The 24,594-nt window shown below is 41.0% G+C and overlaps 1 protein-coding gene across 15 annotated transcripts in view; it reads left to right on the forward strand.

Annotated features, from left to right (window-relative positions):
• Positions 1-24,594, forward strand: part of TRDN (triadin) — a 351,197-nt gene that overhangs the window by 183,338 nt on the left and 143,265 nt on the right. For 12 of the 15 annotated variants that reach the window (XM_074990631.1, XM_074990634.1, XM_074990630.1 and 9 more), the window contains 2 exons: positions 3,658-3,720; positions 4,431-4,484. The exons of the other annotated variants lie outside the window; for them this stretch is intronic. In XM_074990631.1, coding sequence (XP_074846732.1) covers positions 3,658-3,720; positions 4,431-4,484 — 117 coding nt within the window. The remainder of the gene's footprint in view (positions 1-3,657; positions 3,721-4,430; positions 4,485-24,594) is intronic. 15 annotated transcript variants of the gene reach the window in all.

Below are 24,594 nucleotides of genomic sequence, written 5' to 3' on the forward strand. Positions count from 1 at the left end.
GTCTTATGCATTGATCTAACGCACGGTGATCCCAAATTGCGGTCATTTCCAAAATGTATCACTTCCAAAGGAATTGTTAACACAATGGCTGAAAATTATTTCATTTAATTTAGTATTTTCTCACTTAATTTAGAGTTAAAGTCACACTCTGGTTCTTCCAGTTGAGCATCAGTGATTTAGATAATGGACCGGATCCTGATGCCCTTTGGATTGTTCCAGTGGCTAAAGGTGACAGAAAGCAGCTGAGTTTCCCTAGCAATGAATTCTTATTTGGTCTGGTTATAGCGTAGAAGGAATGGAACTAGTAGGCTGGGTCTATACATGCGCCCATCTTCAAAGGGCACATGGTACTTAAGCGACGGGATATTACTAATGAAGTGCTGTGGTGAATATGCAGCGCTTCATTAGGCTAATTCTCCCCCACAGCAACTTTAAAGCATCAAACTTCAAAATGCCAACATGAGTGTAGCTGCGGGCACTTCAGAGGGCCTGTGCGACTTTGAAGCGCCTTTACTCCTCAAGACAGTCCCAGGATTAATAGAAACTGACCACGGATGAGAATGTGTCCCACTGTAAAAAGTCATATGCTCAGTTTTTGATGTTATTAAAAATATTTGTTTTTCCTCTAATGTCGATATTGCTTAATGCAGAAAAATTCTGAACTTTACATTGCTAGATTAGTACCATAGTTAACCAAATGCTTACATATAAGCAATTATTACTCCATTTTCAAACTATGGTCAGCTTAAATTTAATCATTTAATTGGGGGCTGAATGGGGGAATGTGAGGCACACACAAGCAACTGGATGAAATAGTTTGCTGAAAAACCACAAATGACTTGTCTTAGCTTTTCCGAAGACAATAAAAAGGATGAAAATGATGAAATATATTTAAAATGGATTGAATCTTGAGATAGTGCTGAACATTTAACCAGGGATTTAACATGTCTGCTGGAAAGTGAGAACCAATTTGGTTCAGTAAGATTTCTTCATATTGATAAAGTCTTTGGCTATGTCTATACCACTGCGATCTGTGACAGAAGTTACTATTGGAAGAAATCTTCTGATGAAACTTCTGTTGACAAAGTGTGTCCACACACAAAAGTGGATTGAAAAGTGATCCACTCTGTTGACAGAAAATAGCTTGACTGCCCAGCCCTCTCTTGACTGAATGGCTGACCAGAAGCACAGCAGACAAGCCTGCCTGGTCACCCAGAAGTCCTGTCTGTGAACAGAGGGCTCCCCAGAGTGTCCACACCGATTTCTTGTCAACAGATTCTGTTGAGAAAGGCATTCTGCCTTGTGTATGTGTGGGCAGGGGAAGGGAGAGGCAGAAGGCTGTCAACAAAAGTGGCAAGTATATCAACAGAATGCATTTTTAGTGTGGACGCTCTGTAGGCTTTGTCAATAAAACACGTTTTGTTGAAGAATCCCTCTAGTGTAGATGTAGCCCTCCTGTTTTATGCAATGTTCTCTTATTTGTGAAAACAGTTCACAAAGATCAAGGGATTTATAACTTCTCAGAAAATGCCTATGTGTACCAGTCACACACATTTTTCTTTGCTTCCTTAATTTCTGAAAGCATGCTGTGCAGTATTTGTAATTAACTTTTTCGCATTCTGTTTTAAAAATGGTTTTTTTATTTATGTTTTCATGCAGAAGAAGAGCCTCATGCAATAACTAAGGAAGTCAAAATTAAGTAACTTTTTTTTTTCTTTCTTTCGATGTTAATTTATGCAAAGGCTAATAGCATATTAGTTGTTGGGCTATACAACAACAAGAAAAAGCTTCTTCTAACCTGGAACAATTTTCAAGAAGAAGAGGACTCTCAGTTTATAGACACATGATGTTTCGCCTGTGCTATCTATATAACAATATGTTCTGGCTTTGTACATATTTGTAATGGTGAAGCATCACAAAATAAAAAAGCTATAGCTCTGCCAACTTGTAACTACACAACTTGAAGAGGCAAACCTGGATGGCTGGCTGGTAGGCCATACAAAGGGCATATATGTTTGCTGTTATTTTACTAGAATTTAATGGAAATTCGTTCCCTGGAAAATGGAAAGAAAAAAGGTAATACATGAATTTCGTGGTGTTTCACACCTAATTCTATCCTATCAATAAATAACACTCATGCAATAAGTAATTAAATTATTGTGGCCTTCATAAAGCAAAAAGCTAATTTCCACTCTTGCCCAGTGAATCCATAAAATAAAGACAAATGAATTCAAGAGAGAGTCATGTTCTTTAGTAGACAAGTGGTTTAACTGCAATTCACCATGAATAGCAGATACCTTGTAATGACAGTTTTAAAGGTCCAATTCATAAAACTGTTATGAAGGTATATTATTTATATAGGTTTTTCATGTGCTTCTGCACTCATTGCTGAGTATCTCTTGCAAGTTTTTCTATTGGCTGTCAGGTTTCATAAGGGAAAAACTAAATCAGAACACGTGCAGGGTTAGTGTATCCCAGACAAAAAGTAATAGTTAAGGTAGGCTAATTGGCATGATAGATTGAAGAAGTGCCTGTTTCTTAAATATTACCTGGTTCACACACTGGCTCAAGTTCCATCTTCTGCTTTATGTAGATTCACTGGAGTGTAGGGTATTTTTATATAGCTGAGGAGATGACAATCATATTTTTAAGAACCACTAATTGGTTCAAATTTGTAGTGAGGGGGAGGGATAGTTCTGGGGTTTAAGCATTGGCCTGCTAAACCCAGGGTTATGAATTTAATCCTTGGTGGGGTCATTTAGGGATCTGGAGGAACTAGATTAAAAAAAATATCTGGTGGGGTGGTGACAGGTCCTGTTATGAGTACAGGAGACTGAATTCAATGACCTTTCAAGGTTCCCCTCCAGCTCTATGAGAGAGGTTTATCTCCACGTGATGACAAATTCTCCAAAGACAGCATTAATTAAAGCAGCGCAGAAGGTATGTATGCTTCCTGAAACAGGTTGATCTTTGCAATGGCCCAGTACACATGTGTTCATCTGTCACAATCTCTCATGGTTTACCAGTCTTGGCACCATAGAAATAAAACTCATCTGGGTAGACAAGTCCACCCACAGCTATTCTGTCTTTTCTCCTTACTCTCTGTTTAGGTACTGCTCCTCGTTCCAATCTTTTTCCTTATTTTTTTTAAAAAATGTGAGTTATAGCTGTGGCCACCCTAGCCCCTCCTTTTGGAGGGACTATGGTAATGCAGCACTTCAGAGTATGCTAATGAAGTGCTTCCATGAATATGCAGTGCTCCATTAGCATAATGGCAGCCACACGCGCTTCAAAACTGCTGGTTTCGAAATGCACGCCACTGTGTAGCTGAGAGCCTTTCGAAATGGCCCTCCAGATTTCAAAAGCCCCTTCTCCCTAAATCAGATGAGAAGAAGGGTCTTTCGAAATCAAGGGGGTTGTTTCAAAAGGCCCCCGGCTACACAGGCAGTGTGCGTTTTGAAACCAGCACTTTCGAAGCACATGTAGCGGCCATTATGCTAATGAGGTGCTGCATATTCCTGGAAATGCCTCAGTAGCATATTCCAAAGTGCCACATTACCATAGCCCTTTCCAAAAGGAGGAGGTAGTGTGGACACAGCCATAGTACTTTAGTAAGACATAAAAAGTCAACTGAACTTCTTTTAAATCTTGACTTAGAAATAGATGCGGAAAAGAGAGCAACGCAAGAGAAGAGCACTATTCCTGAAACTAAAAAGAAAGGTAAGGAACTGGAAAGTTTGTTGTGAGGCTGATCCATCTGCTATTTCAATTAATGGCAAAATTCCCATTAACTTCAGGGGTGGTAAATTGACCCTTAAACTTGCAGCACCACAATACTCTCTCTATTGCATGTGCTTCTCATACCTTATCAACATCACCATTCTACATTTTGCTGCCTTTTTAGTTTGTATCACTTCTTAAAGGTTCTTCCTAGTTGACAAGCAAGAGAGCCAATGGCAAACATTGTATTTTAGCCCCCCTCCCTCCCCATTGTGAGGCTGAATATGGCAATATTAATAATTGTTCCTGATATAAAAGGGCATGATTGTGTTACCATATGTGAAAATGGTTCGACACATTGCTTTGTATTCCACATGCCAATTTCAGTGACATCAGTACCATGTACTTTTGATAGTGATAACTAAGATTTGCAGCTACCACTTGTAATTTAAATTAAAGGTTCCATATTTCTGTGCTGATGAGTCTCATCTAGCCTTTAATGAAGTATTCAAGGTCCAGATTATCCATTTTTGATCTGATTTCTCTTTGACTAGGTGTGTGCAATGGCTAAATGGGAATCATTTGATCTAAACTCAAAAATAAGTCACATTTTTTTCAACATCTGCCTACCAGGGCTTGGTCAACTGCATATATGAATGTATGATTCATAGTTCTAGCATAGACAATGACCTTCTTTAATTAAATGTTAGAAAAAGAAGAAGAAAAAAAGAAATCCCTGGAGAAGACTGAAATAAAAAAAGCAGGTAAGAAATTCAAATTTGTCACGTTTTTCAAAACGTCTGACAATTTTATATATACATTTTCAGTTTTTAAACTTTTAAAATAGGTTAATTTATAAGATGCCAGGATTTTCTCCTATACTGTGGTTTTGGGATTTGAACAGAAATCTCTCCACTTCTAAGCTGTGGCATAAGTAGCCCTATTCAATATATTCAGTGTTTGGTATAGTTAATGGATGCTAAATTTAAAACCAAGTAGTGTGTGTAAAGGGGGATTCAGCTATGGGCTTTAATTTTTCAAGGTCAGTTTTTCACATTCAAAAAATTTTAGGTGCAAATGGTAACAAGTAGCAGGGAGAATAGGTAGGTAGTTGTCTAAGGGCTAACTATGCTGGGAGAAATGATTTATATTTGAAATAATAACAAACATTGCTTTAACATGTTAAACACTAGTAACAGACAGGTAGCTGTGTTAGTCTGTATTCTAACAAAACAAAACAGCAGTAATGTAACACTTTAAAGACTAACCAAATGATTTATTCAGTGATGAGCTTTCGTGGGACAGACCCACTTCACCAGATCAATAGTACTTCCAGTACAGACTGACATTTATAAGTACAGTGGTCCAAAAAAGATTGCAATAAAACCTGACAAATCAAGTACATAGGACTGAAGGATAGGGGTGAAGAGTAGGGAATGTTAAGTGTCTTTCTGGAGGTAATTGCAAGCATCAAAGGAAGGGGAGCAGTCCTTGCAAACCATGAGGTAATTGTTGTCTTTGTTCATATCAAGATTTAATGTGTTGATTTTGAATATGAACTCCAATTCACAAATCTCCCTATGCAATCTGTTTTTTAAGTCTCTTTGTTGTAAGACGCATATTCTCAGGTCTTCAACAGAATGGCCCACTCCTGGCTGGTGGTCAACCTTGCTACGGTTGTTCCAGTCTTGCTTGGTCCCTGACTCCTGGTTACTGACTCTGACTCTGTTCCTGGTTTATAACTCTGAGCAATGTTTACTAGGCATGACCACTTTCGTGCTGAGTGCTCGATCTGACTACTCACGTCCTGGTTTATTACACTGGCATTTAGTAGCCTGGATTGTAGTAGGATGCATCCAGATAACAGTTATTTGTCATGATACTATCCTTCTAACTTCACTTAAGCCTAGCATGTCTAGTTTATATCTGTCCATTTTTTCTGTCACTTGGTCTGTTTTACCAGACTTATATCATGTCTGCACGTTCCACATACCAATATTAGTTAAGAATTTAGGATGGAGCAGATTCAGCAGAGAAGTAGTTTCTTTTCAGGCTTGGCCACTTTGCATTGTCATCTCTTTTCTAGGTCTAATTGCATTGGGTCAAATCCGGCTCTGTTTGTTGAGCTGAGCAGTAGTGCAAGCTTCCAGCAGTTTCTTTTGTTTGTTTGTTTTTTGTTTTTGTTTGGGAAGCAGAATGTTAGCCGACTTCCAGCTAGACCTCTCCCAGGAGGTATGAACTACTTTGTTCTGGTTTCTAATCTTCAACTGGCATGGGTAGCCTTAGAAGTTATACTCCCACTGGCTTAGGTCTAGGGGCTACGGGACTAAGCAAGTTGTCCCCCGACATCAAGGCATAGTCCCAGGGGAAAGAAAGTACATCACATGCCTTGAAATCCAGAAATGGAGCATCTGGTTTTGATATGATCTCCTTTTGAACCTTAAAAGCTGGAAATCATAATGGAAGAAACAAACTCTCATGATATTTGTCTTATGTCATGTATTATTTGGTGTTTTTCTTAAAGCTCCATCTGCTGGAATCACATGAGGGAGTATCTCAGCTTATTAAAAAAGGTACTTTTCTGGGTTCATGATTAGGGAGAAAGGCTTGAAAAAAGTCACCCTAAAGGCACAAACACCAGAAGGCAAATAAAAAGAATCCACAACTGATAATTTTTAAGCTACTCTTATGACTTTTGGGGCCTGATTTATGACTTTTGAACACATGGGGCATCTAAATCAGCAGGATTGTTCTAGTATACACGTAAGGATCTTCAGTGCTTTGCAGCTTGTTGATGTAAGCACATGTAACGCAAGAGGAAGAAGGTTAATGATAAGTGTTCTGAACTCCAAAATACAAAGCATTAAAGTAACAAAGACAGGGGATTTTGCACTAATTCTTAAAGAAGATAAACCCACTCAAAAGACGTTACAACATACAATATCATCTCTATCTGCTATATATACAAACAGGGCTGATGGCATATGATAAACCTTAGGAGTGGCCCAGGAAAAACAGCATTTATGAATGCCCATCTTGTGATGCCAAGGGTTGATTTTAGAGAGAGGGAGAGAGAGAGGTTCTGAATGCCCACAATTGTAATAACAGTTAAGGGGCACTCAATGCTGTGCTGATTAATTATAGAAAATCGAGAAAAGCCTAACAAAACCCTGAAAGAGTGAAACCCAGGGTTAGAGCCAGGCCTACAAATTAGGTATTCCTGGCATGATCTGTTCTGTGTAATTATTCAGACCTCATGTTAAATTACACCATATATATCATATATTCCATGGAGTATACTGAAGTGTAAATTTAAATTGCATCTATAAATGCATAAATATAGATTTAAATATAAAATATTGTAACTTACAATGACAATTCAGAATGACCCTTATAACTTTCTTCTGTCTCTAAACTTACTTTTCACGTGAAAATGCAGAATTTAGAAGATTACTTTTTATGGTCAAACATCAGTATAAAGTTATTAATATGTTCATCTGCACAAGTCCTTACTAAATCTGGTGAGTCATCCTAATGTGACTTGAGGGAGACAAGTTAAACAGCACAAGACTGTCCCACATTTCCGTCTCTTTTTAGCTCCCTAGTTGGCTGCATTTTGGAAGTTTAATAGCCTCCGTGTTAAGTGATGGTAACCCATAATACATTCTGATTACACGTCACTGTGATTTGTCATTGGACTTGCTCTTTCAGTTCATGTTCTCTTTTTTAGTGCTGACTGGCAGCATCTATTGTTATCCCTAAAAGGTTTTAAGCCTGCAATAATTGCCCCATTTGATCAACAGGAAAGTACTGTATAGCCCTACATTTCAGAGCAAGCAATCTCAGCATGTGGTTATATTTACATGCTTTGGGCAGATATAGCAGAGATTGCTGACTGGTGAGCCTTGCAAGGCTTGAATTTGAAGTCTGAGTAAGCAACTAAAAGCAGGATTATGGGGATGGTTTTCTATTGACTTATTTTTACCTTTTCCATTTAAAAGCACAGTCAGTGACTATTACATTGGTCCTTGCCCATACCTTCAAAACCTTTCTTTACCTCTCTATTGCCTACTTCACTAATTTTGTCTCTCTGCTTCTCATAAACTCTTTCAGTTCCCTTTAACTAACAAGAAAGTACTGCCTTTGTTCATTCCATGCTAGTTTCTGCACTGTTAGCTGTATTGCCTCTTCATACCTGGAATCTACTTTCTTCAACTTTATCCACCAAATTGTGCTTCATCCTTTCATTCCCTGGTACTCATAGCTTCCACAAGGCCTGTTAATGCTGTCTCTTCCTACAGTGACATGAAGGTTTGTGTCTGTGGATGACTGAGGGAAAGAGATTCTACATAAATAACAAGAAGATCCTCAAAAAAATACTGTGAGGGCAACTCTTCCCACTGCCACCTATCTTTTCCCCATCTCAAGGAAAACATTTTACACCTCATGTACATAGCCTTTCTATTTTCTGATTAATGTTTTAGATTAGTGCTAATTCAACAATGGTGGGTAAACACTGGAATAAATTGCCTATGGAGATTGTGGAATCTCCATCACTGGAGATATTTAAGAGTAGGTTTGACAGACACTTATTAGGGATCGCTTAAATCAGGGCTGGCAATCGAGATAGCAAAAAGAGCCTTATTTTTTTTTCCAAATTTGAGAAAATCTCAATAATTCAAGAGTCCTGATGCATGTGAATATGAGATAGTCCTTTGTAAATAATGTCCAACCGTACTTTTTGTAAACCCTATTTTAAGAACAGCACACACACACAATGATTTGTAATAGCCGTGTCTACACGTGCACGCTACTTCGAAGTAGCGGCACTGACTTCGAAATAGCACCCGTCACGGCTACACGTGTTGGGCGCTATTTCGATGTTAACATCGATGTTAAGCAGCGAGACGTCGAAGCCGCTAACCCCATGAGGGGATAGGAATAGCGCCCTACTTCGATGTTCAACGTCGAAGTAGGGACCGTGTAGTCGTTGCGCGTCCCGCAACATCAAAATTGAGGGGTCCTCCATGGCGGCCATCAGCTGAGGGGTTGAGAGATGCTCTCTCTCCAGCCCCTGCAGGGCTCTATGGTCACCGTGTGCAGCAGCCCTTAGCCCAGGGCTTCTGGCTGCTGCTGCTGCAGCTGGGGATCCATGCTGCATGCACAGGGTCTGCAACCAGTTGTCGGCTCTGTGGATCTTGTGTTGTTTAGTGCAACTGTGTCTGGGAGGGGCCCTTTAAGGGAGCGGCTTGCTGTTGAGTCCACCCTGTGACCCTGTCTGCAGCTGTTCCTGGCACCCTTATTTCGATGTGTGCTACTGTGGCGTGTAGACGTTCCCTCACAGCGCCTATTTCGATGTGGTGCTGCGCAACGTCGATGTTGAACATCGACGTTGCCAGCCCTGGAGGACGTGTAGACGTTATTCCTATTTCGATGTCACTACATCGAAATAAGCTATTTCGTTGTAGCATTCACATGTAGACATAGCCAATGTGATACATGTTTATAGCAGGATGTTCACAAACATTTTACATATTCTATTTCCTCACATTTTATATGTGTGTGTTTGTACTGTGTTCCTGACTTCACTCCCAAACCCACTTTAATTATGTCAATTTCACTTCACGTTTAATTTCAGTTTTCTTTGTTAAAATGCGTGTTGCCCTTCACAGCAGGAACATTGCAAGCTTCCTTTTCCTTTTCAAAAAACAAGACGTTATTAGCAACACATTCAAAACACGCAGACAGTATCATATCCCACAGTGCAATGCACACATTAAAGGAGGAGTTATCCAGTGTTTCAAGATCACATATTGTTTGCTATTTAGATATGAGGTGCTCATTGTTGGGATTTTAGACATTCGCTGTTTATTGAAAATAATTATTTTTTTAACTTTGCAATTATAATGTCGGGAATCACAAAGAAGTCCTAAAGGAGCTGCATGTGGCTCCAGAGCAGCAAGTTGTAGACCACTTGATACTTGATCCTGTCATAAGGGCAGGGGACTGGACTCGATGACCTCCCTTCCAGTTCTAGTGTTCTATGATTCTATGATAATTAGCAAATGAAACTGGTCAATTTTACCACTTGCATTGCCTGAATGTCGTTTTGCACTGTCTGTGCTGTTGAAAGAATTTTTGTACATGGAGTGGTAAAAGGCCAGTGAACAAAACCTTAAATCATGCTGCACCACCACTACCCTACTACCTGCACCATGGCTAACTGCCTTTTTGTGATATATTTGTTTGTTTGCAGACAAATTCTCTCCCTTTCTTAATCCCCTCTTGCCACCTCTCTCTCTCTCTCTCTGTCTGCTACAGAGTAGACTAATATTGAATGTGTTCAGTACAAAATGAACTGGAGAATTCTTAATTAGCTTTTAAAAGTCTATTGTAGATAAAACACATTAATCCTCTGACCTTCAGTTAGTACAAAAAGATTGTGCTAATTGTTCTGAAAAACAGACAATTCTGTTGTTATAAACGCAGAGGTCTCATTTAAGCAGACATAATTGGCAGAAATAAAGGCCTGGCACAATCCTATTTAAAACCCCTGCTCCACTAGGCTGGACAAATGTGGAGCTTCATCAGAGAACATTTAAGCAGGAGTCTTGCTGAGAAGCATCTGCATGGGTGTAGCAAATGCAGTGACTACTTTTAAAAGTGAGCTTTGATTTTTGAGTACCTCAGTTTTGGGGTCTCCAACTTGAAATGTGTCAGAGTAAGGGACCTGCCTTTAAAAAAATCCTTTTGAGGGTAGGTGTTCAGTGCTTTGTGAAAATCAGTCCTCCTAGAAGAGAGCCTCTTATACAGAATGTACAGATGACATATAGCAAAATCTGCTTGCAAAAACAGGGCCAGATCTGCTCAGGAGCACATGGGACCGCTCAGGATCTGATCTGTTCAGACAAACTCTGTGACTGTCATGCACAAATGCCCACCAAAAACACCTCTGCATAGCCAGGATGGAACAAGGGAGGTCATCAGTGCAACTCACTGCTTATCAGAAGTCAGTGTGTGCGATGCGCCTGCTTGTACTCAAACACCTCTGACAAGGTAGTAGCTCCTCTACATTCTCCACTTCCTCACCCCCAGGATTATTCCTGTGTTGGTCAGGGATCATCTGGTGTGGTGCCTGCTCTCAGAATACTAAGGGCAATTAACACTGCTTTTGTTGCATTCTAGTGAAACAACTTTGTAGACATTTAAACAATGAGGTTGCATTTGTCCTCAAAGGCAAAGATTAAAATTATTTTCTTGAGACTGTCACATATCTGAATTGTTTATTCACCTGTGTGGGTTCGGTGAGGCACTCTACCAGGGCCTGGAAGTAAACTGCCTGATTGTCTCTGGGTTCTCTGTATTTGGAGGAGGAACATTATACCAGTGTTGCAAGAGCAGAACTGGGGAGCTCAGGGATAAGGAAACATCCTCTCTGCTGCCCCTTTTGCATGGTCTGATAGCAGGCATATTGTCCTCCACTCTCTATGTCTATTGCGTTTTGGCAAATTGCAACACAGCACAGATATATGGGAAAAGAGGACAAAATGCCATTTCCTTCTCCCACAGAGAGAATGGTCTTTGCTATTCTGCTTTATAGAGGCAGACAAAGAAATCTCTATAGCTGGTATTTTTTTCAAATTTCCTGATTTACACAAAAAACCCTTCTATAGACTTCATTGGCGTGGCTTCCCTGCCCACTTTTACCTAGTGCACTCTTCATCTTACATAGTTGTTTTCTATTGATAAGAGAAATAGTGGTGACACCTGCTGACCAATTATCTATTCTTTTCTTTTCTCTACTGGTTTTGTTTTTTTGGGCGGCGGGGTGGGCAGTGGGTGTTTGGTTTTTTCCTCCTGCTAAGCATTATGGTATGGAAGTAAAACAAAGCTAGCAGCCCTGTGGCACTTTAAAGACTAACAATTTTATTTATTAGGTAATGAGCTTTGAAGAAGTGGATCTTTCTCACAAAAGCTCATTACGTAACAAATAAAACTGTTGGTCTTTAAGGTGCTACAAGGCTGCTTGCTTTGTTTTGCAAAGATACAAACTAACATGGCTACCCCTCTGAGACTACTTACCTGATATGGAAGTGTTTCTGTCTAAAGGAATGATTTAGATTTGTGTAACTATTATTTATGGCTCTTGCCTTCTCAACCAACCATGCTGCAATGATTGCTCTTGGAAGATTCTACGTCCTGGAAAAATTTAGCATGTAGCTGCATTACTGTACATTTTGAAGTGCGTAGAACCCATATTGATGAAATATGGTTTGTGGCGGTTACGGTACTTAACTGAGCATTTCCTTACATTGACCTTTAAAGGGTTTTTATGAGTGAGTTTTTCCTGGGGGATGGGTGGTACCTATGTGTGCAATAAACTAATAATGCTGGAGAAGGGGGGTTGATTGAGGATAGCTGAAAAGAGAGAGAAGTGAGAAAAACAACTATATCAGTGAAATAACAAAAAGATGGTAAATATTGAGTTGCATAGGGATGCCTTATCCAGAGATGTGCCTGTGTAGGGCAAAAGTGAAAGGGGCACAGAAGATTAGGACTTGATAGGAAATTTTTAATATAATTTTAAAGCAAAATTTAAAATGTAAGTCAGAAACATGAAGTTGTACATATTGTAAGGGTATACACTTGCAGATGCTTATTGCTTTTACCCTGGTGCTCCCTCAGAAGCTTTCCTCTGACTGAGTGTTTGTTCCCCTCACTTGTGTCTTGTCTCTGTACTTTATGTTTATTGGAGCAGGTCCAGGCGGTCCTGTGTGTTTATACAGCCCTCAGCAAAAAAGGGCTCTGCTTCTCTTGTAGTCTTATATCATCATCATCATCATCATCATTATTTTATTATCCATGGAGCAAAACCCACAATTTTCATTTGGAACATCTGGGTTCCCTCTCTGCTTTACAGGAGCTCTAGGCCTCTTCTGTGTTGCAGACTGATTCATTCCTGGTTAATAACTTGCTCCTGGCATTATTAGCATCTCAGACCCATTCTTACTTCTTTGTCTGTCCTCCCCTGGGTCCTGTTTATGACTCAACTGCTGTTTCCTGGTATTCTCCACTAATAGCTGCTTTTCTCTTCAGACACAAGCTAAGCAAGCTACCTTGAGGACTGGGCAATGTTTATTAACCCATAGAAAGTCTGAGTTATATATCTTTGCCAGCTGGTGAATTTGTTCACTCGTTTTCCTCTATCTTAGCTTTGCTAACAAATTCCTGTTTGTGGGACTTGGTACAGTAATATTGCAGAAAGTAGAGATGGAGATGACCCATTAGGTTATCTAATTCATCCCTCACACAATGCAAAAATGGTTCTGTACTGTATACGAGCAAGTTCTTTATCTAGCTACATTTGCAACATCTGAAGTAACTGGGACTCTTTAAGATTATTCCCAGGCTTAACAGATTTCAAAATGTTTAAAAAAATTAAATGCCACCTAAATTTTCCTTCGCTTAACTTCCCTTATTACTCATCTTTATACCCCCGTGTGACAGGGGATTTGCCCCTAAAGCCTGTGGGTCCAGTTCCCCATTGCTGTGCTCCTTGTATTACCATTTACACTTACTTGTGCAAAGTAGATGTAAAACTGGTGAAGGAGAATGGAGAATTAGCATTCCACACTCACTTTGCACAGGTGTCTAACAATGTAGAACAGAAGGCAATGGAGCATCAGGCCCTTGGTGTTAGGTATCTTGTAATAAATAGTGGATTATGGGATATAAGAATATTTTCTTTTGCTTTTAATACTGTAGCCCCTACCTAGATGCTTGCTCCCTGTCCTCTAAGACAGGGGTGAGCAGAGAGGGGGGCAGGCTCCCTCGGGGGGAATGAAATTTCAGTAGAGAAGTAACACCATGATTGGCTGCTATATCTCATTCATCGCATTAAAAATTTGAAATGTGATACTGTTTTATGTACATGTAGTCACATTTATATACCAATTAATAAAGCATTCATATTCTCCATACTTATTTTCTTACATGTGCTGAAAGTTTTTTTTTTCATATGAACATAACCAAAATTTCTGTTGGTTTGCATTACATTACACAGTGTGGGGGGGGCCTGATAACTGCAGGGAGGAAAAATGGGGCCTGACATATAATGTTTGTTCATCCCTGCTCTAAGAGAATAAAATACGAGCCTACTTGCCTTAGTGGTGCTTTCCAACTCATCAAGAGACAAACATAGACAAATGTGGTCTTATAGTAAAAATCTGGTTACACTTGTCTGAGCAGATGCGAATAACTTTTGGCACTGGTGTAACTATAGCTGCTGGAGGGGTGTGTCCAATTCTGGTGTCCACACGGCAAAAAGGTTGTAAGTAAATTGGACAGGTTCAGAGACGGGAACACTTAAAGGGTTAAAAGCCATGCATTATAGTGACAGACTGACAGAGCTCAGTCTTTTTAGTGTAATGAACAGATGGTGGAGTGGCTTGATTATAGTCTATGACTGTGTCTAGACTAGCCCCGAACTTCGAAGGGGGCATAGTAATTAGGGTATTGGGAGATTACAAATGAAGTGTTGCGGTGCATATGCAGCCCTTCATTGGTCAAAATTTCCCTTGCGGCAACTTCGAAGTGTGAAACTTCAAAGTGCTGGCTTGCGTGAGGAGTAAAGGGACTTCGATGTAGCACAGGCACTTTGAGGTACCCACGACTGACCCTCTGTACACGTCAGCCGGCACTTCTTTCACACTTTGAAGTTGTCCCAGGGGAGATTTGGACTAATGATGTGCTGCGTGTGCACATCAGCCCTTCATTAGTAATCTCCCTTCGAAGTTTGGGGCTAGTCTAGATACAGCCTATAAATACCTATATGGGGAAAAATATTTGATAGTTAGCCCTTCAATCTGGCAGAGAAAGTTCTAACATGATCCAGATGATGGAACTTAAAGCTAGACAAAGTCAGATGAGAAATGAGGCATACATTTTTAACATTAAAACTATTTAGCCAATGGAACAGTTTACCAAAGATGGTTGTGGATTCTCTAGTGCTGGCAATTTTTACATAAAGTTTCAATATTTTCCCCACAAGATCTACTCTAAGAATTGTTCTGGGGGAAGTCAGACTAGAGGATCTTAATGGTTCCTTGTGGTGTTGGAATCAATGCCTCTGTGAAGAGCAGGGTCATTGCTACTATAGAGTGTGGAGTGGTGCAAACAAACTGCCAAGTAGAGACACAAAGTAAATCCCTGCAGTCTTGAATCAGCTGGATATTAAGGATGTCTGCTCCTGGGGACTAGGCAAAGTTACCTTAGCAGATATGATTTATGACCTACTGTAACGTTTTTCAAGCATCTAACTGGTTTAGGAAGATGAGATACCTTTTGAAACGTATCTCAGGCCCAAATATCAATGGAATGTAGGCATCTACAGACACAGATTGGGATTTACAAAAGCATCTAAGAAAGTTAGGCATATTGATTTTCCATTGAGACTTATCTCCAGAGTGCCTGTGTAACTTCTGACACAAGTGCATAGGCTTCCTGATTCACTGTGGCACGGCTGAAAATTTTATCCCTGCTCTCTAATGAATGATTTCTGAGGGTGGAAATGGTGGTCTCATTATGTGAGAATCTGCTCAATACCAAGGCCTCGTTGGTTATTGGTTAAGATCCCCCTCAACCTCTTCTGCACAGTTCACTGATTCACCTTGCAGTGACCACTGGTTCATCATCTGGCTGCTTCTCCATTGCAGTTGGCATGAGGGAAATAAAGCTTTCCTAAGAAAGAAGGGTGGCTTCTTTCTTGCAGAGAGAGCAGCCTTTCAGTGACTAATTGGCTGGTTTTAGTTAGCTCAGCAGAGGAAGAACTTTTAATCTGCTCTCCTAAAGGATCAGTGCCCTATCTGTTTTTCCACCTTGCAAGAGCAACAGAATCATTTATCAAGATGACTGTATTGTTCTGTCACCCTGAAGCATTGCTTAGTTCAGTATTGATAATTTTGTTAATCCTTTTTTATAAATTAATCCCTGAGCAGGCAGAACCCATAGAGGTGGGAGAGAAGGAGGCGAAAGGACAAACAGGATGATGCCATATCTCTTTTCTTCCTGCAGCTGAATCTCTGTAGGATGATTTGGCTCACCATGAAATCAAGTTCAAAACAAACACTCTTGGGCTCAGGCTAGACCTACACTAGCATAGAAAGTTGGTTTCCAATATGCAGTTCTAGCTATACCATTAGTGTAAGTAGAATTGATGTTTCAGAATCACCTTTCTTACCTAGAGTACTTCAGGGCTCTTCAGGCTCACATTGACATCCCTTTCTCCATGCAACAGCATGGAGTACCAAGGTAGATGGCCAAGCCCAGAGAAATCGATTCTGACACATCTTAACACATGAAGCAAAATCAAACTCTGGAAGAAGGACTGCAGTGTGGTTGTTCATCCCGTAAGTTTAGATTCACCCTCAAGCTACATCGACACTAAGGTAGAAAGCTGATTTCTGATACGCAATTCTAGCTACACCATCAGCATAGCCAGAATTGACGTATCAGAATCAACTTTCTTACCCTGTGTAGACTGGGGCTTTTCAGCCTTGTGCCAATATTCATTATACCACACAATAGCGTGGAGTACCCAGGTTGATGGCCAAGCCCAGAGATATCAATTTTGATGTGTCTTAACACATGCAGAAAAATCAAACTCCAGAATACCAGCCATGCCATGTTCAATCGGCCAGTATGTATAGATTCACTCTCAGCGTTCATCCTTTCAGTCAAGAACCAGTCTTTCAGAATACAGTAAAGATTGAGATGGGCTCGATTTGAAATGCCCAGGCACTATTTCATGTGATAACTGGGAATCTGCCTCAAACAAAATATAGTGCAGTTGTTTTAGAATGACATGACAGTGTCTGACAGTCAGATTGTTCTGAAATGATATTATCGTTCTTTTAAACACCCCTTTGGGGAATGACAAACTGGGCTTAAAAAAGGCTGGACGTAGTGCAAATTGAAGATAGTAAACTATTCAGGTAATGCTATACTCACTTTGCCTCTTGTCCTTGAAAACTGTTGACTGAATTACCTGCACTTACTTCTTAGCATCTGGTTGGCCTATCCTTAATTAATTACTTTAATCTGATTACATCTACACAGTTTTGGTCTGTGAATTAATGCAATGTTTATTTGTCTAGTTACATTCAAAAACAAAAGGATTAGTTGTATATGCCTATGACTCAAGCAGTGTGAAATGATTCGTTATACGAATGGAAAGAAAACTGTTCCCCCAAGATGAGATTCATTTCTGATTAACCAGACCTGCTGTATAAAATAATTACTCTCTGCTAAACATCGGTATATGTCAGTGAAGTTAAAATGGTACAGTGTCAGTGCGATATATTTTCTGCTGCCCCTGACTGGACAAACTGCAGACTCCTACCCCAAAGAGGGTTTAAGTCGGGGGAATATTTTGGTTGACTTCAGTTGGCTTTTGATCAGACTCTGTGACTACCTCTACACTTACATTCCTCTTTTGAAAGAGGAATGCAAATGAGGGAAATTGAAAATGCAAATGAGGCACTGATTTATATATATCATGCTTCATTTGCATAGTCTCTTTTCACAAGAGATTTTTTTCAAAAGAAATAAGCCATGTTGACGGGGCTCTTTCAAAAATAAATCTCATCTTTGAAAGAACCCTTCTTCCTGAAACAAAATAGTAAGAAGGGTTCTTTTGAAGATGGGGTTTATATTTGAAAGAGCCCCATCTACACTGCTTTTATTCTTTTGAAAGAATCTCTACTGAAAAGACTTTATGCAAATGAAACATGGGATAAGTAAATCAGTCCTCATTTGCATTTTCAATTTCCCTCATTTGCATTCCCCTTTTGAAAGAGGAATGCAAGTGTAGACCTAGCTTATATGAAACCCTTTACCTTTCTGATTGTAAAGTATTGTCTTTTTCATTCCTACAATTTGTCTTTGAGTATATCATTTTCCTTGAAATCTTCTATGACAGTACATAGCTACTAGCCATCCACCAGGGAAAGCTCTTGGTTATTTCAGAATACTGTACCTATGTGATACATTGAATGACTCCTGTGTCGTAGGTATCTTTTACTGAATTTCAAATTAGATATATTGTGCTACAAGTGGCAACAACAATATTCCATTGCACAATACAAGAGCAAAACATACATTTTTGTGTGCATGTGTGTGTGTTTCTATAGGTGTATATATGTGTTTTTATGTATAGGTGTGTATCCATGTATAAAAATACTCTTAAAGCAGATTAAAAATCTCCTTAGATTTCAGAACTTTCTACAATTGTCATTCTTAGCTCAATTATATTTAAATCAATATTTAAAAAAATAACTTCAGGGAAGCCACATAAAAGAACTGGTCATTATTAAAATCTGTACAGTGTCAGAAGTAGTTACATTGTGTTTTTATTAAAGGTTTAACATTTTAAAATATAATTGCTAGCATTAGAACAATACAATCACTTCACATTTCTTGATCTATATTACAGCAGCTGTAATTATTTTTCAACTCCTTAGGAGATCTACTATATATTTTAGAAACTTTTTGGCCATTTCTACACAGGCCACTTCCTTAATACACGGAGCAAAATATGTTAGTGAAGCATGATGCAAATTCCCCACACCTCATTAGCATAGCATCACGTGATTTGGAGTCGGGAAGACCGTTCTTCCGGACTCCAAAACATCATGTAGAAGCGTGACCCCTGGGGGAATTCCAGAAGGAAGTCCTTCTTCCAGACGCCCCTTCTTCCCGAAAATTTTTGGGAAGAAGGGGCCTCCGGAAGGAGGGCTTCCTGCTGGAATCCCCCTTGGGGCTGAGCTTCTACATGGCATTTTGGAGTCTGGAGGAATGGTTTTCCAGACTCCAAATCACGTGATGTTTTGCTAATGAGGCACGGGGAATTTGTATCCACACCTCATTAACATCTTTCACTCTATATATTAGCATGCCACTTCCAAAGGAAGTGGCCTGTGTAGAAACAGCTTTTGTTCTTTCTATCTGCCTGTCCATCTGCAAGTCTGTTAAAGAATTCCTGTTAAACAATAAGAGCTGGGGCCACCAAATTTGGTAAGCAGCTTCAATTTATATCTTAAAGCAAGGTCAGGGTTTGGTTATGCCAGGATAACAGGATTTGCCTGGAATGCAATTGTTTCTCATAAAATGGAAAGGGAGGGCCTGGTTGGAGGGACAGTGGCATTGCAGAATGACCACAGGGAAGGCATCACAGGACCAGGTTGAAGTAGTTCTGGACAGGTGCTTCTGTGGTGTGAGAGAGCTGAGTTTGTCCTCTCGCTCCCTGGGGCAGCCTGCATTCTGAACCCTCATCCCCATCGCACCCCAGAACAATGATTTAAAAGAAGAAAAACAAAACTTACTTGAGTTAAAAACACAAGCAATGCCAATAAATCTTCTAGCACACAATATATGAAACATCCCTACTCAACCAAGGGAGCCAATGGCTTCTGCAGGCCCTTGTGCAAGGAGTAGGGGGGCTCACCGTAGTGCTCCAAACCAGGTGGGGCCTTAGGTAGGAGGGGGTCCAGGGGCATCCAGCCCTCAGTGCTGCCAGAGCATAGCAGTGCCCTTCCCTCTGGCCTTCAGAGCTGCACAGAGCATATGGAGATGCACTCCAGTGGTAATTTAAAGGACCTAGGGCTCCTGCTGCCACTTCTGTCACAGTGGCAGCAGTGGTAGCGGGGCTTCATTGAATCTCTGGTCCCCAGGGCAATTGCTGCCCCCTGTTGGCAGGCCTGTACTCAGCATAGCTCATTTCACCTTCTCCATTCAGACAAGAAGGTAAGTTGAGCCTAGTATTGGCAAAATCTATGGGTCTGAGTTGATATGATGAACTTCTTGAGACCTTGCACAAAATTGTCCAGTAATAGTAATAGTCCAGTTACACGAGTAGGATAGTATCGGAGGGGTAGCCGTGTTAGTCTGGATCTGTAACAGCAACGAAGGGTTCTGTGGCACCTTATAGACTAACATAAAAGTTTTGAGCATGAGCTTTCGTGAGCACAGACTCACTTCATCAGATGCTGGTCGTGGAAATCTGCAGGGCCAGGTATAAATAAGCCAGAGCAGTAGGCATCCTTCAGTCTGCATAGACTATGGATCGCGCCCTTTAAAGTTTCAATTGAGGACTTCATTTACAGCGTCTATTGTGACTATGAAGACCCACACAAGAGTGACAGTCCTTGCTGCATCTCTTGCAGATGTAGTGGGTGTCTGGCAAGTCCTTATTGTGCTTTCTGTGCACTCGCTTCTCCTCTGCTAGCTGTCTGATCTTCATCTCGCCCTTCTGAAGGCCCTTGTGTAACCCCTGCCTCCATCTGCTGCGGTCATCTGCTAGTTCTTCCCAGTTGTCCAGCTCGATGTCTACCTCTCTGAGGTCTCTCTTGCAGACATCTTTGTAGTGCAACTGGGGGCATCCGGGAGGTCTTTTGCCAGAGGCTAGCTCACCATACAGGATGTCTTTTGGAATCCTTCCATCGTTCATCCTGTGGACGTGGCCAAGCCAGCGGAGTTGATGCTGCCTAAGGAGGGTGTGCATGGTTGGGATTCCAGCTTGCTCGAGGACGGCGGTGTTGGTCACTCTGTCCTTCCATGATATTCCAAGGATGCGCCTGAGGCAGTGCAAGTGGAAGACGTTCAGCCTCTTTTCCTGGCGGGCATACAGGGTCCAAGTCTCGCTGCCATAAAGGAGGGTGCTGAGGATGCAGGCTCTGTAGACTTGCATTTTGGTATGAGTGTACAGTTTGTTGTTATTCCACACTGTCTTGCTGAGTCTGGACAGAGTTGTGGCTGCTTTTCCAATCCTCCTATTTAGCTGTGTCCACCGACAGGGTGTCAGTGATGGTGGACCCGAGGTAAACGAACTCGTGGATGACCTCTAACGTATAGTTGTCCATGATGATTGATGGGGATTCAGCAACATCCTGACCGAGTACGTTTGTCTTCTTTAGACTGATGGTAAGCCCAAAGTCCTTGCACGCTTTGGAAAACTGATCCAGTAGTTTTTGAAGCTGGTCTTCTGTGTGAGACACTACAGCAGCATCGTCTGCGAACAGCATGTCTCTGATGAGGACTTCTCGCACCTTAGACTTAGCTTTCAGACTTGCAAGGTTAAACAGAGGAAGCCAGAGCAAGGCTGCGGATAACAAGGTTAGCTCAGTCAGGAAGGGTGAGGCTTACTACCAGCAGTTGATCTAGAGGTGTGAACACCAAAAGGGAGAGCAAGCTGCTTTTGTATTTAGCCAGCCATTCACAGTCTTTGTTTAAGCCTGAGCTGAGGGTGTTGAATTTGCAGATGAATTGTAGCTCAGCAATTTCACTTTGGAGTCTGGTCCTGAAATTTTTTTGCTGCAGGATAGCTACTTTTAAGTCTGTTACTGTGTGGCCTGGGAGATTGAAGTGCTCTCCTATGGGTTTTTGTATATTGCCATTTCTGATATCAGATTTGTGTGCGTTTATTCTTTTATGTAGAGACTGTCCAGTTTGTCTGATGTATATAGCAGAGGGGCATTGCTGGCACATGATGGCATAAATTATATTGGTAGATGTGCAGCTGAATGAACCCACGATGGTGTGGCTGATCTGGTTAGGTCCTGTAATGGTGTTGCTGGTGTAGATATGTGGGCAGAGCTGGCAACGAGGTTTGTTGCATGGATGGGTCCCTGAGATAGAGTGACTGTGGTGCTGTGTATAGTTGCTGGTTAGGATTTGTTTTAGGTTGGCAGGTTGTCTGTGGGCAAGGACTGGTCTGCCTCCCAAGGCCTGTGAAAGTGGGGGATCATTGTCCAGGATGGGTTGTAAATCCCTGATGATGCACTGTAGAGGTTTTAGCTGAGGACTGTAGGTGATGGCTAGTGGTGTTCTGTTGGTTTCTCTCTTGGGCTTGTCCTGTAGTAAGAGGCTTCATGGCACATGTCTGGCTCTGTTGATCTGTTTTTTTACTTCCTTAGGTGGGTATTGCGGTTTCAAGAATGCTTGGTAGAGATCCTATAAGTGTTTGTCTCTGTTGGAGCAAATGCGGTTATATCTTAGTGCTTGGCTGTAGACAATGGATCGTGTGGTGTGTCTGGGATGGAAGCTGGAGGCATGAAGGTAGGTGTAGCTGTCAATGGGTTTACGGTACAGGGTGGTATTGATGTGGCCATTGTGTATTAGCACCGTGGTGTCCAGGAAGTGGATCTCCTCTGTGGACTGTTCCAGGCTGAGGTTGATGTTGGGGTGAAAGTTGTTGAAGTCCCAGTGGAATTCCTCCAGAGTCTCCTTCCCGTGGGTCCAGATGATGAAGATGTCATCAATGTAGCGTAAGTAGAGACGGGGTGTTAGTGGACGAGAGCTAAGGAAGCGCTGGTCCAGGTCAGCCATGAAAATATTGGCATATTGAGGGGCCATACGGGTACCCATAGCTGTGCCACCGATTTGAAGGTATATGTCATCACCAAATCTGAAATAGTTGTGTGTGAGGATAAAATTACAGAGCTCAGCCATCAGATGTGCTGTAGCATCATCAGGGATACTGTTCCAGACAGCATTTATTCCATCTTTGTGGGGGATGTTGGTATACAGAGCCTCTACATCCATGGTGGCTAGGATAGTGTTTTCTGGTAGGTCATCAATGTATTGCAGTTTTCTCCGGAAGTCAGTGGTGTCTCGGAGATAGCTGGGAGTGCTGGTGGCATAGGGTCTGAGGAGAGAGTCCACATAACCAGACAGTCCTTCAGTGAGAGTGCCAATGCCCGAGATGATGGGGTGTCCAGGATTTCCAGGTTTGTGGATCTTGGGTAGTAGGTAGAATAGCCCCGGATGGGGCTCTAGAGGTGAGTTGGTGTAAATCTATTCTTGCACTTGAGTAGGATAGGCTCTTTTTCTAGGCTTTTGACCTCAGAAAGCTGTCGTAAATCTTTTATTAGTCCATAACAAGTAGCTCCTTAGTCTAGTCCTGTTTATGATGTATCTAGCTACACTGACAAATTTCCTGGTTGTCATTCTCTTACAGAAGTTCAAGGAGGTCACGGATGCTTTTGGAAAGAAATGGGACACAGTCTAGACCTTTTAGTTATGAGTGTTTAATTTTTTATCTAAAATATACCTAATGGAATTTTTTTCCCTGTTTTTTAACAGGCAGAGTTAGCTTTGTCACTCTGTTATACATAACTTGAGGGGAATATAGTTAAATGATTAGGATAATAGAATGGGTAGAAGCTCTTGAGAGGAACAGCCATACATAGTCATGGATACAAGTGCACTGATTTTTATCTTGATTGCAGTAGGTTCTATCTGAAGTTGCTTCCTCATAGATTTTTGCTGCATTTTTAGGGTGTAATTAGAGTACTGCATGTCACCTGTGAAGATGAGCGGATGTTCATTGCATTATTCAGATTTGCCTTTTCACACAGAATGCGAATGCTGACTGTGTACATGTTCAGAAATACAATTAAAATGTACATCCTAGCAAACTTCAGGTTAGAATTTTTATCTCTCTCTCTGTATATATATGAACCTACAAAAAAGAGAAGAGAAATGTAGTAAGGAATATTTAAAGGATCATCGTGCACAGTTGGAGGCATAGAGTTAACAAAACCTAGTCTGATTTTTCCATGCTCAAAGCATTTGTGTCAGTTTTATGAGGCAGTTTGGAATATAATCTTTATTTCAGGCTTCTTCTCTGTGATGACTTCAGCCATTTTAAGTTTGCACCAGGCTTTATTCGTTCCCCACAAGTTTTCACAGCCAATGTTCCACCACAAAGGTGCTGAACCACTTGCAAATTTATAATTTGGAATGTAGTTGTCCTCAACCTGCTCAAAAAGATTTGCCCCATCTTTAGAGAATTCACAAATTCACCATTTGAAGATATACAACCTGTTATAAACGTCTCTGTTGAAGTCAGTGAAACCATGACAATTTGCAGCAGAGATGAGTGGGTGTTTTACTTTAAGGAGATGTGTTGTTATCTATGATGGCTGCTCCCAAACTGCATTGGTTCATATATTGCCACCTTAAAAAATTGTTGCAAAATGAATGGATAAACCATATCGCCGACATACCACCAGTAATACACACCGCACTGTTTGGGAACCCTTGATCACACATCTTACAAAATGCCTGTTCTTCCTTTCTTTCTCCAGTTGACCTTAGCTTGTGTAAATACTTATAGTTCTGATGCCTGTCTGATTACAGTCTCATAATAAATCATAGAATTACAGGGTTGGAAGAGATCTCAGGAGGTCATTAAGTAAAATCCCCTGCTCAAAGCAGACCAATTTCAACTAAATCACCCCAGCTAGGGCTTTGTCAAACTGGGACATAAAAACCTCTACTGATGGAGATTCCACCACTTCTCTAGGTAACCTATTCCAGTGTTTCAGGACCCTCTTGGTGAAAGAGTTTTTTTCCTAATAGCCAGCCTAGATGTCCCCCACTGCAACTTGAGTTCACTGCTCCTTATTCTGTCACCTGTCACCACTGAAAACAGCCTTCCTCCATCATCTTTGTAACTCTCCTTCCTTCAAATAGTGGAAGGCTCCTATCAAATTCCCCCTCACTGTTTTGTAGACTAAATTAGCCTAAATCCTTCAGCCTTGTCTAATAAATTATGTGCTCCAGCCCCCCTAATGATTTTTCTTCCCCTCCACTGGACTCTCTCCAGTGTGTCCACATTCTTTTTTTGTAATGGGGGCCCAGCATTGGTCACAGTATTCCAGATGTAACCCCCACAGTATTCAATAAAGGTGAATAATCGCTTCCATTGCTTGGCTGGCAATACTCCTACTAGTGCAGCCCAATATGCTGTTAGCCTTCTTGGCTACAAGGGCACATTTTTAACTCATGCCCAGCTTCTCATTCATTATAATGCTC

This window comes from Carettochelys insculpta, chromosome 3, assembly GCF_033958435.1.
Source record: "Carettochelys insculpta isolate YL-2023 chromosome 3, ASM3395843v1, whole genome shotgun sequence".
NCBI classification, from domain to species: domain Eukaryota; kingdom Metazoa; phylum Chordata; order Testudines; family Carettochelyidae; genus Carettochelys; species Carettochelys insculpta.